Genomic DNA, 13,753 nt, shown 5'->3' on the forward strand with positions numbered 1-13,753 from the left:
TAACTTGACCAAATATACAGCAAACAAAAGCTGGCTTTTGAGTAAAATTTGCGAGCTATTTTTAGCAGGACTTGTATATTGACCGACTCCTGAAGTAATATTTATTCGATCAATAAGAACTTGCTCGCTATTTGCGAAGGAGAAAAGTTTGATTGGTTTGTATCTATCTGTAAAGAGTAAAATGCTACAATATGTTTGTTGAATTTTCGGATATATAATTAATAGAAAAACAAAGATGTAAAGAGCTCTCTGTAACGAATTAATGTATAATCTGGATTTCATTCCATTTAGGTCATCATTAATTTCTTTCCAAAGACAGCATTTTGAGCGGTTTTAACGAGTTAGTTAAAGTCTTCTTTATGAAAAAATGAAGTTTGAAGACTATATTTGGCTTGTGACCACCTATTGGTTTCATTTTCTAGTAAAGCTTTTTAAAAATAAAATAATCTACCTTGTTATTCAGGTCTGAATTGCCACACTGGCATTGATGGCAGAACAAAAGTATTATTGGCTGTGGTTTCTGGCGTTCAGAAACACTAGATGTGTCGTATGTTACTGGTGGGTATATTAAAATTTAATATATTTTATTTGAGATAAGTTCAAAGCTGAAAATCTTCATTACAGCAGGTTTATTTGGAGCCTTTCTGTTCCCTTAATCGGGTAAATACTATAGGAACAGAGGGGACTCCATTCTGAAGCATTTTCCAATGTCATTTTATTCTGCATGTATTCATTAGGTTCTCTACGGGACACATTTAAGTTGCATAAAGATGCCCAGGCAATGTGCTTCTTCACATAGTTATCTGCTGAGAAACCAGTTGTGGTTTTACTTCTATCATGACCGGAACCATCTGTGTAGTTCCTGCACTCCGTGAAAGGGATTGCAATATTCAGGAGCATCTGAGAAACCATGTACACTTGACTAATTGTATTCATTTGAAGAATCACGTCCACATGCAGAAGCCCAGAAGAATGTCCGCAGAGAGCTCTCTTATGAGGGACTTGATTGTTCTACAACGGTCAAGATCCCTCAGAGATCCTTCTACAAGCCCTTCATGGAACTCCCCGGTTATTGGATCTTTGATGAAGAGGCTGGAGAAGGAAGGGGTAACTCAAAGGAATGATTTTGGTGGTGTGAGATCTTTGGGTGGAGAACTGAGGAAAGAGTTGAGAAGAGGTTTTGGCACTTCTCCAATTTCCCCAGGTGATGGTTCTAGAAGAAATGCAGGTAGTATTATTGTTACTGAAGACTCAGGCAAGAAGGAGAAAGGATTGGGAAACAGCAGAAACAAAGGGTTAGTAGACCCTTATGCAGGTAGTGTGTTAGGAAGCAGAATTGGGGAGAATAATAATGAGGTAGTGGGGGATGAGAGTCACAGAGGTAGTTCTAAGCTTGGAAGTTTAGACAATATGAGAGAGAGGAGAACCACAAGGAGGGAATACAATTTAAGTGAAGGATTGGAAGTCGATGATTCAGTTCCAGGGAATATGTTAAATATGATGAAAAAGACTTCGAGAAGGAAGGGAGTTGATGATAATAGTAGTGTACCAGGAAAAAGGTCTGGGCAATCTAAGAAATTCATTGTGGATAGCCATGAACTTCCATATCCACATTTTCATCATAGAGAAGATCAGGGCACAAAAGAAGAGATTGAGTCAAGCTATGCAGCAGAGCATAAGGGGCAGGCAATTTCAGTTAGTCACTACCATATCTCAGGTGAGGAGTCTAGCAGGCCTAGAAAGCGTAAGTTTAAAGGCTCAAAGAAATCACATGCACATGGAGTTTCTAGGGAACTAGGACACATTTATGAGACCTCAGGTCTTTCTATTGCTTCAAATTCTCTTATTCATGGTGCATATAAGACAAAAGGGTTTGCAGGTTTGCAAGAGACAGAATTGCAAACTGGAGGTAATGAACTTGAAGTTACACAAGCTCCTAGAAATGGATGTGGAATTCCTTGGAATTGGTCCAGAATTCACCAGAGAGGGAAGACAATATTGGACTTTGCAGGCAGGAGCCTTTCATGTGGACTATCAGATTCAGCAGCACGGAAAATGGAAGGTCTTGCTCCACAAGGCCATTTTGGTTCGCATAGAGATTTTCCTGTAGTTTCAGGAACCTCAGACCACTCTAATTCTTCTTTTGATTCTGATTCTGAGGCACTTCCCCTACTGATTGAACCAGGTGCATCTCAGGAAAGTGCTGAAGGAAAGGTTTCAGGTGAGCTTAGTCTCTATGCTGATCACAATTTTGGTTTCAAACAAGATCATGACTCTGCTTCTGACACCAGGTCAACAGACCAATTTGGAGTTGGGAGAGGTCTTGAAGGTAGTGAGACCTTGAGTCATGAATTTGGGCATCGCTCCTTGACCCAAAAGTATGCTCCAAAGGCATTCAAGGAATTGGTAGGCCAAAATTTGGTTGCACAAGCTCTTAATAATGCTATGCTGAGAGGGAAAATTGGGTTGGTATACATATTTTATGGTCCTCATGGTACAGGAAAAACATCATGTGCGAGAATATTCACTGCAGCTTTGAACTGTAATTCTTTAGACCAGCCTAGACCCTGTGGTGTGTGTAGTTCTTGCTTAGCACAGAGCACCCAAAAGAGTATGAATGTCAAAGAAGTTGGTTCTGTTGGCATCCTGGATCATGAGAATATTACCAGTCTTCTTGGAAGTTGGGTTTTTTCTTCATCCATATCTCATTATAGGGTGCTTATAGTGGATGATTCTGATACACTGAAAAGTGAAGCATGGAATGTCATCTCAAAGATTTTGGATCAAGCACCTAGGCATGTGGTGGTGATTCTTATCACTACAAATCTGGACCAGCTGCCTCATACCATTGTTAGCAGGTCCCAAAAGTTTTACTTCCCAAAATTGAAGGATGTTGACATCATAAAAAAATTGCAGGCAATAGCATTGCATGAAGATTTAGAGATAGATAAGGATGCATTAAAACTTATTGCATCAAGGTCAGATGGATCTTTGCGTGATGCTGAAATGATGCTAGATCAATTGAGTCTTCTTGGGCAGAGAATATCTCTTCCTCTAGTGCAGGAACTAGTAAGTTCATAACTTTACAACAATGCTTCTAATTTTTAAACTACATAAATGTTTAGAGAAAGAAAAGTAGTAGTAGGATTAAATCATCTGAGATCCTGTAGAAGAAGTCATAGATTATATTTATTTCTGTTTTCTTCTTATTCAATAATTTGTTTTTCATTTTCAAAGAAAAGTGAGTTTAAGTGGTAATCATGTAATAGGCTTAGGTAATAGAAGTTTTTAAATTTAATTCAATTATGTACAAACGTCAATCCGCCAAAATTCTTCAAGGTAAGAGCTCAGAGAGCAACTACAGTTGAAACATGACCTATTCTTGAAAATTTGTTGTAGCTGGGCAATGGTTGTCAGTTTTCTATTATACTTCGAAGTAACCTAGAAAGAAGGGTTATCAATGCTTTTTTCATTTTCTTGCTTACAACTTTTCACATTAGGTCTATCTGAAAACAAGCTAGGAGGTCTGTGCAGAAAGATCAGGGTTCTTGTAGCTTGCATAAGATATCATGTTTTGAACGATATTCAAAAATCCAAATAATACTTTTCTTGCTTGCTACCTTACGAAGGTTACAATCTGCTCCCTTTGGTCCAATAATGAACCATTTTTACTCTTTTTGATATCTCTATCCAAATTATTACAAGTTTCAAAATAATTCTTGTCAGCACTGACCAGATGCTCTTTATGATTTTTCTTATTAAAACAGTCTTTGCTTACCATAGAAGAAATTTTTAAACATATCAAACGTGTGCTGCTATTTTACTAAACATTCTTTTTTAAAGCATTTGGACCAAATATTAGAATGTGAAGTTCCTTATGTGTAGAACCTCTGACCAGCTATATAGTGAACTGCTATTGCACAAATTTCAGGCAGCTTTGATTGCTTGTTTTGCTGTACTCATAATTCATTTGTTCAATGGTGTAATGTCCCTTTTCTGAATCACCATATATTTTGCCCTAAATTCACAAAACCAAAATGTTACAGAGAGTATAATATAGTTAGAGATATAATTCCCACCCAAGAATGTAATGTCCCCAACTAGTGATTACCTGAATTTTGTCCTAATTTAGTAATTGCACAATATAGTTTATCATTTTTTTTTTCAATATATAAGAGTAACTTCATCTAGTCATTCAATAAACTTAGGAATAGACAAATAAATACATGGATTAATAACAAATATATTACATAGAATGATAAACATGTCTTTCTACCCATAGCCAATCATAGTTTAGTTTGGTTGGAAAGCCTTGCAAGGATGCCTGTAAACTGGTCATCCCAACAAAGCCCAAGAGTGTGCAGCGTCCCAATATGACAACTCACCTCTTGGCCCACAAGAGGCAGAAACTTTCCACCATGACAGTTCCATCCCTTGGGGTGGTCTGCTTAACTTGGGAGAACCGGTAAACAGCAATTTCCTAACTTACTTCATTCATTCCTTTGATTGATTACAAGATAAGACATACACACATATATAAATAATCTAAGAAAATATAATCAAAGTAATTTATTCATTATATTTATAATTCGTTTTTTTATAAATATATAAATATAATCTTATTGATATTATTTCAAGTATATATATGTATATCAAGCGAATATAAATCTTGCTAACATCATTATCATATATAAATCTATTATCCTTATTCTGATTGGAATATATATACATAAATAAATAAATGAATTAAATTATATTACCACTTATTTATGTTTCTGCTAATTACCTATTATATAAGTTATTAATGGTTCATAGAACCGTTAACTCTCTTCATATAATAATTTCTATTGATAATACAAGAATATTAAATACTTTAAATATATAAGAAATTTACTATCCTTACTATCATATTTATACATTAATATTCTTATCATATAATCTGCAAATTTCTTTATTGAAATGGTGATCAGTCAATATTAAATCATGAATCTTCCTTGCCAATAAAAATTACTGACTTCTGTTCTAAGCTCGGTTTTGTACGCCTTCCTTTTGTCATTGTTTTCGCTTAAGTAACACCCAATGGCTGTCTTAAAAGCCACGTATCATGCCCATGACGTGGTGGAGTCTCTTCCCAAAGTTCGTGCCTTTCCTTTGACCTCTAGATAATGCTTGTTGGTAATAGTTACGTGTGCCCAGCCAACGATTCATATTTTAATTTAGTTAGTACTTATTATTTATTATAATTGGCAGTTTTCATTATTAGTAATAACTCTGATTTGATTTATTGCTAATTATAAATTGTTTATCCATTGTTTATTAATAAATACAAGTAATATATATCTAATATAATTAAGGGAAATAAATAGATAATCATAGGCTCTGAAATATGTTTATATATTGATCAGTTGTTTAAAAGATTCATAACTGTTTTTAATTTGAATGAATCGATCTATCAAATATATTCAAATACAATTTATTGTTTACAATATAGGGGATATGACAAAGAATAAGATAATATAAGTCTGTTTTGGAAGCCTGCAACCAAGTTAGATAACAATGGAGATATAAAATTCATGAGATACATCCATTTCTAGGGTTAAAGAGAACATCTATGCATAACATATAATAAATCTAAACTATTATGTGGGGTTCAACCTTAATGGGGGTTGAGATAGGAGACATGATAAGCTGCCCAAAAATATTCCCTACCCTAGGCCCAAGAGCGGGAACTTTGTCCCCCTTGGCCTCATGTGGCCTTTTGCCATCTCCGTGAGGTGGTGTACCTAGTGAGGCCTGCATAGCCGTTCCCCTTAATCATGTCATCCTCCTTATGATTGAGGATCCCTCTCAACAATTGATCAATATAGTATTTGTAGGGAAAACTGCAATAGGGTGCCCTCAAGATGACCCTCTACCCTAGGCCCAAGAACAGAAACTCTGTCCCTCTCGGCCACGTGGCCTTTCTGCCATCCAGATGGGGTGGTGTGCTTGGTGAGGGATCCATAGCCGTTCCCCCTCCCTTGCATTCCCTTCCTTACCCTACCATGATCTATTATTGCAAGTAGAAAATCGTATTATTAAATGCATAGATATACATGTTAAATTCAGACATTCATATCTGCATACAACGGATATAAATATATACATTCAGATATACATACAATTGATATAGATACATATACATAAGTAATATGTCATTCTCTGTGGCTTCGATTATGGTCCTTATTCTTTGTCATGGAGTCCATGTCATCTTAAATTTCATCCAAACGCAATTTATCTATATCAAGTTTACTAACAATCTAAGCTTAGTCATGATGGGCTCAATCAAACTCAAAATGTAATCCACATGAGCTCGCCAATCATCATCTAGGTTCAATGCTTTGATCTCTTGGTCTCTTTGTGTTAATTGCCTCCATATGCTATAGAGATCGTTGATGGCCGTGGTGTTCAATGGCTTTAATACCTTCACAAGTTGTCCCAAGATGATTGTGCATAATGTGAATTGAGCCTCAACAACCTAACATGTTGTAAAAGAATAAAACAATTAGAAAATATATAAAGTAGATATATAATTATAATTAAAGTTTATTATAATTTGTATGTATATCAACCTCTCTAGAAGTTAGTAACACCTAACCGGGGGTGTATGGGTAGGCCTTTAGTCAGGGTGGGAGGCAAGACCTGCCCAACTAATGCCCCCCGCCCATCCCCACACACAGAAGTTATTGCCTCAGAGCTACAGGAGTTCAACCGGTGGCTTGATAGGGGTGGTAATCTCAACCCGGCAGAAATAGCATCCCAATTAACATTAAATCAAAGATTAAAATAATAGAAATATTGAAATCTCCCTAACTTACCTTCAAAAATTCCAACTTGGAGAAGGCCTTAAAGAATTTTAATCCATATGATGATCAATCATGCAGATTTCTTTGATCACTCAATCTATATGCCAATCTTCTACGTCACCAATTTGAGGGAGTGGACGATATATGGTGTTTGAAAAATATGTCCATATCTAGTCTCCACTGATAAATTTGCAACCCTACCATTTTTAGCACTATCCATTGTGGCTTGGACAACATTTCTGGAGCCAACCATCTCATTAGATTCTATGAGGATGTTGACAATGAAGTTTGCATCTTTCACTTCTTCAAAAACATCATCCCTTTAGGGCACACTGCAATGAAATTAATTATCTATTTTTGTAAAGTTTCCATCTATTAGAAATGGACACTCCTATTTTGAGCCTGATTTCCTTGATTGCGTACAATTATGTCTCCAAAGGAGTTTTTTCCTTGCACAATTAGGTGATGTACACCTATTCATACCAAGGACTGGTGTATACTAGAGGTACATTACCAATTGTTGTTAATGTTTCTTGCCAATATGGTGATCTCCAAAGTCGAAACAAAACCCATTGACATAAATGCAACAAGCAATGCAATGGTTTGTAATCTTCCTTGCCTCATTATACAAGGTTTTCTCCAATGGACATCTTATATAGGAAATACAGGGGATATTGTATTCTTGCAAAGATGGTGGTAAATGAGAGGATGTGAGGTAGACAGTAATGTAGGGTCATAGAAGGCTTGCATGATCCTCTTTCTTGGATAAAGGATGCGATCTTCCTTTTGCTCTTTTCATTTCTACATTGACTTTAACACCTCCAACAAAAAATGCCACCTCTAGGAAGTTGTTTAATCATGGCAACATGCCACCAAAGTGGTGATGTTGGGTCAATTTTGAATTGTCTCTTTGTCATTGTGCCTACTAAACTAAAACCAGCAGCCATTCTCTATGGATAATCAAAAGAAAAAAAGCATTATAACCCTATAATATATTTAAAAGGTTTAGAAAAACATTTAAAATTTAGAAAAAAATAACTTGGAAAAAATGTAGAAAACATGAATAAAATATCAAAATAAACTTACCTTTGATTAACAAGTCTTATAGGTGCAGGTATCTCTCTCCTATAACACTAAAAACAAATGATAGAATCCCTTTTTCAATCCTTCACCTTTGATTCAATAACTAACAAGCTTGGAGATGAAGTAGGTGTTTTGTTATCTTGTATTTGGCAAATGAAGTGCTGTTTGAGTCACTTTATGCCAAATTAGGTCACTTTAGGTCATATCAAGATTTCAAAATATATTTTTGGTTTAAAAACTGATTTGAACACCTTTTTTCTTGTGGGTTCATTATGGGTGGAGCCTAGGTTCACCCAATGTTCCATCTAGGAAAACCTAGGTCCGTCTTTAGATTTGGATTTGAATTGAACATGTCTAATACATTATCCAAACTTCAGCAAGCCTAATTTCATATATATATATATATATATATATATATATATAATTCAACATCATTTCGTTCATGATTTGGTTCAAGATGGGCAAGTGGAATTGTAGTTTTGTCCTACACCTGAGCAACTTGGTGATATCTTAACCAAATCTCTACCTATAGCTACTTTTGTAGCCTTGAAAAATCAATTAGGAGTAATCCTTGTTGCTCATTTAGGGGGGAGATTGAAGACACGCATGATTAACATCATGATCAACAATAGCTTCTTCAGTTTCATGCATGATCAACACACACACACACACGCACATGCACACACCCGTATATATACATACACACACATACATACATACACATACATGTACATACACGTGCGTGCATACATTGGTACCCATACCTATGTCTTGTAATAGGTTTTTAGTCCCAAAAATGAGAACAACACATTGCTTTTTGGCTAATCAATTCAGCTATAATTGAAAAAAGAAAGGAAATATAGTGTTTGCCTTATTCCTTGCCATTATGGCTGTCTTTGACATTTGGTTAACAATTAGCAAGTCATTCTTGAAGGGGCATTGTCCATTTGGTAGTCCAACTAATTAGTGATGTTTTTCGCTAGAGGTAGCAAGGGAATCAGATAGACAACGACTCTAGCAGTCCAACATAACATGCATTGCCATAAATTCTCAATTGCGAATTGAGAATGATACTTCGCATTTTGATTAAAGGATAACTGAGTTCTTATTGAACAAATTACGAGAACTGTACGAGCATACCTCAAAATCTTGATATTGAGATATGTATATAGGCAGAACTTCTTTTTGCCTATGGGAAGCATAAATAGAAGTGGGCGATGTAACATGTGATTGACAGTTGACAGTTTTTGTGCTAGGAACTTATTAGCAATGCATTGTAAGTGTGGCCCTTAAGAAATCATCAAAGGATGTTAATCCATCCTCAAAAAGACTGCAATTGGTTAACAATTTATGAAGGAGGCATTTATCTTGTCATGTTAACTTGAATATTTTAGTGAGAAGTTTTACATTCGTGGATTTCTTTTGTATTCTGACTTCATCTATTAGGGTTCTTTGATGTGTTGTGTTGTTTTTCAGGTAGAAGACCAGTATTGTGACACATGTTACTGTATAAGAATGCAGTATGTCATATTAATGGATGACAATATATATCATCTTATCAGTATATTAATCTGATTAAAATTATTGATCCCCCCGTACTAATTTTCTGATACATTTTAAGTGCCATGTATGTTTGCACACCTGAGGACATTCATAAATCTCTAAATCTTTAACTTTGAAATTTGGCACATGCATGCCCAACATATGCCTATATCCATTCTGCATGTGAGGCAACCTTGATTTTTTGGTGCCTGAAGTTTAATCTCCATATTCTATTGGAGCTTGTACAGCATATTGATGCTTTACCTTATTTTTCCTGGGTCTACCCTTACAATTAAAAGATATCCACATAACCGAATGTGAATGTTTTCTTTCCAATATATTCTTGCTTTGCTGAAATCGATATTGAAATAAGTGATTTCCTAAGAAAATGCATATAAAATCAGAAGGATTACCGAGTCGGGAAAAAACTAATGCTGCATTTTCTTTAAATTTGATAGTTATAGAATAAGGGTGTTTTGATAAGAAATATGTCTAGGAATAGTTAGGATTGCAATTAAAGAGATTGTGATTCTAGTTGCATCCTTGACTAGAACTTTTTCTTGTTCTAATTATGTTTTGAGATCTTGTTGTACCTTGAAATCAATGTTCTGCATGATCTTTCAGGTTGGTTTGATTCCAGATGACAGGTTGGTGGATTTACTTGACTTGGCATTATCTGCAGACACTGTAAATACAGTCAAGTCTTTAAGGGAACTTATGGAGGCAGGGGTGGAACCATTGGCTCTGATGTCACAGTTAGCAACATTAATAACAGATATTCTTGCAGGAAGTTACAAGTTCTCTGAAGAAGGGCACAGGAAGTTTTTCCGAAGAGAAACGTGTAAGTAACTGCTTAGTGTTCCTTTGCTTCTTGTGTCAATACAAAGTATTTTTTGTCAATTCTTAGTGGACTGTATTTTGTTGCCATACAGGGTGTTGATAAAAGTTGACTGGTCTATTGTGTTCATGGTCAAGGAATACCTGAAACTGGCCTTCTTGTCTTTCTGATATCACTTGGTCTGGGACATTGTAGGAGCTTCTATTGCTCTGTACAATTCAATCTGGTTCTGCCCTTGTGTCTGATTGCACAGAATATAATTTAACTACGTTTACTCAACCACCACACATGTACATGTCCATTTTAGTTTTACAGTATATCAAGTTAAAACCCTGTTTATTATTTGTTTCATCTAACTTTATGTAATTATGTATTGGTTTGATATCACTTGCCTTCAGTAATTGGCTGCTAAACATAGTCAAAATTCTACACTGTACAATCAGACTCAATGGTAGAACCAGATTGATATCAAACCAATGCACCTGTAGATGTGCATTTTACATTTTCAGTTCATCGAGTTAACAACTTAAAACCCTGTCTATTATTTCATCTAACTTTGTGTATTTGTGCATTGGTTTGATCTCACTCACCTTTAATAGTTGAATCTTTGTATCTTGTTAAGCTTCTTACATGACAATTTTTTAAGTTCTATTTCAGGGATTGACTGTTTGCCTATGCAGCCTTTATTTGTGAGAAAAAAGTGTTATTTTGGTGCCAGATAGTATGTTGTTCAGGAAGGAATTTTAATTCTAATCTGGATAATATTTAGAGTGCTTTTTAATGGCATTTTATTTTATCTTCTAATTGTTGGAACTATCTGTAGAGTCGCTGTTGACTTGAAAATGAAACAGTGGCAACATCTTACAACTGATGAAAGCCAGCCTTCTTGCTAAATAGGAACCTACTCTATGCCATTTTAGGACATTTATTTAACTTGGTATCAATCAACCATCAAGAAGAAGAATGATGAATAATGACTCAAATGAAGCAATACTATGTCATTAATTTGAGGGGCTCTTGCAAAGGTCACTCTCTGGTGGTTTTTGTAGAGAAATGTCATCAAGAAACCATTGTCTGTACCAACAATGTGTGGCAATTTCATCAAAGGGCATTTGAATGTAATTTTTTTGGTCTGAGGTTTATGTGTTGAACTTGAAATCAACCATAGCCAAAGATAGGTAACAGATCTGAAATTACCCCATATCAATGGCATATCCTCAAAGATGTATTGGAAATGTTAACCAGGGCTTATCTACCAATGATAGATACTGGAGGAACTTGGACCTTTGACCAGACAATAGAAATTTAGAAACATTGTGCTTTATCCAATTTGAGTAAGGTTTTGAAATGTTGCTATGTATCTGTGGCGTCCAAAATCTGTGGCAAACCAGTGCTTTAATTGAAAAAAAATACATGCAGGCATACTTAATGAAATGGTAACTTATAACTACGTGCGTGGGTATCTTTCGAGGTTCTTTGCGATAAATTATACATAGAATGCTAGGGTCCAGCAAGAACTTAAAAGGTGGTTTATGATAGTATATCATTTAAAGGCCAACAATGTCTTGAGTATGAACTTTTTTCCTTTGTAGGGATCAAAGAATCAACATCAACAGGTTGTTATCTTCACTTTCGACCCTTGTAACGATTTTTGAGAAGTTAATGGTATTCCAAACTGTCTTGTTTGCTACATTGCTACTAGAATAGTAGAGCTTAAAAATATCGAAGGGATTCCAAAAGCAAAGAATTTCATGGAGTTGGAGAATTGTTTACTATTTTTAGTGATCTCAACTCCCATTCAATTTTAACAGGTTTTTACTGTTTCCTCTTTTTGGTAATACAGAAGTAAAACACTAAAAGGACTTGACTCTAGAAACTAAATTTTTTCTATTTTTAAAGTTTGTCCAGAGACTTTTTCTTTTGATGTTTACAGGTTTGAAGGTTAATTTTTTTCACCGATTGCACTAGACCTTCAAGTGACCTGCAATTAACCTCTTATTGGGAGTTCAGCTTATAAATGGAAGAATCTTTTTTGTTTATATTCTGCCAAATGGGAAAACATTTCTTTACCCCTAATTTTAGAGGCCTAGTGCCCAGGTAAAATTGTTATTTAAAAAGTCACAGGTGTATACCCCAGATAAACAAGTACATGCTTCTATCTGATTAGTAGCTCTTTTTACTAGAAAACATCAGTATAATTGCAAGTTTTTTTTGTTTTTGTTCTATTGTATATTCATGGACATTTGTGCTTAATTTTTGTCAATGGCATTGATTAAAATACAAAATTTGTCCATTCGTTTGTTTTCATGGACTAAGTTGTGATTCCTTATAATCACAGAAAATGAAAGTGGTTTTTTGGGGGCTTGAAGTCATACAGGAAAACATGTTAACCACACAAAGATCTATTGTGGCTGCTAATACACTGCATTCATTAACCTAAGCAGACATTATGCCATTATTTTGTTTTAATCAAGAAAATAATATTCATGTATTGGATGAATCCATTAACCAAGTGTGCGGAGAATCATAATTCTTTCCCCAGAGCTATTATTCTTTTGCCTACTAAAATTCTAAAGCATGCTTTAGTGGCCTATTTCTAAAACAATGTTTACTTTATAATTTTAATTATTTTTGCAGTGTCCAAAGAAGAGATGGAAAGATTGCGGCAGGCATTGAAGACACTTTCCGAGGCTGAGAAACAGCTTCGACTGTCAAGTGATCGAACAACGTGGCTAACAGCTGCTTTGCTTCAGCTTGCTCCAGATCAGTCATATATGTTGCCAAGTTCCTCTGCAGGTACCAGTTTCAGGCAGAGGCCTATAGCACGGAATCACACGAGTGAAAAGCAAATTACTGATAGGGAATCTGTAGATGCTAGACGTGACCATAAAGATGATATGCTTGAGAATACACACATCAAAGATTTCAGATCAAAGAAAGATATCATTTCCGCTAAGAGTACCAAGGATCCTGGCCCAGTCAGCCGTGGTGGAAGCAGAGCTAAGGCCAGTTCATCAATTTTATCAGAGAGAAACAAAAGTTTTGAACATAATGTGGATTCAAAGATTATTGGTAAGAAAGCAATGCCAACAACCTCATTTGCATACTCCATGGAGGTAAATGAAGCAGGGTTGAGGCAATTTATCTGCAGAAGTCCAACTAAGCTTGAAGATATTTGGGAAAGAGTTCTAGAGAAGATCCATACAAATTCTTTGAAGCAATTTTTGCGTGTACAAGGAAAACTCTTTTCAGTCTCTTTTGGAGCAGGTCAGCTATTTTACAATGGTTGAAGTTGTTTGTATTGAGTTTCTAGATGCAAATTTGTTTGGTAGGTTAGCTTGTTTGAATTTTTTCTTAAAATTAAATATTAGATGGAGTTTTAATAAATGAAATTATTGAAGGAAATGATTTGTGTATTTTAATCATAATGTTTCCTCTTTGATTA

The 13,753-nt window shown here is 35.3% G+C and overlaps 1 protein-coding gene across 12 annotated transcripts in view; it reads left to right on the forward strand.

The window, feature by feature from the left end:
- LOC131034789 (protein STICHEL-like 3) overlaps nt 1–13,753 on the forward strand; it is a 105,071-nt gene that overhangs the window by 32,738 nt on the left and 58,580 nt on the right. For all 12 annotated transcript variants that reach the window (XM_057966381.2, XM_057966390.2, XM_057966389.2 and 9 more), the window contains 4 exons: nt 464–558; nt 738–3,069; nt 10,095–10,311; nt 12,946–13,575. In XM_057966381.2, the coding sequence (XP_057822364.1) occupies nt 838–3,069; nt 10,095–10,311; nt 12,946–13,575 (3,079 nt within the window). In that variant the 5' untranslated portion in view covers nt 464–558; nt 738–837. The remainder of the gene's footprint in view (nt 1–463; nt 559–737; nt 3,070–10,094; nt 10,312–12,945; nt 13,576–13,753) is intronic.

This window comes from Cryptomeria japonica, chromosome 3, assembly GCF_030272615.1.
Source record: "Cryptomeria japonica chromosome 3, Sugi_1.0, whole genome shotgun sequence".
Lineage (NCBI taxonomy): Eukaryota > Viridiplantae > Streptophyta > Pinopsida > Cupressales > Cupressaceae > Cryptomeria > Cryptomeria japonica.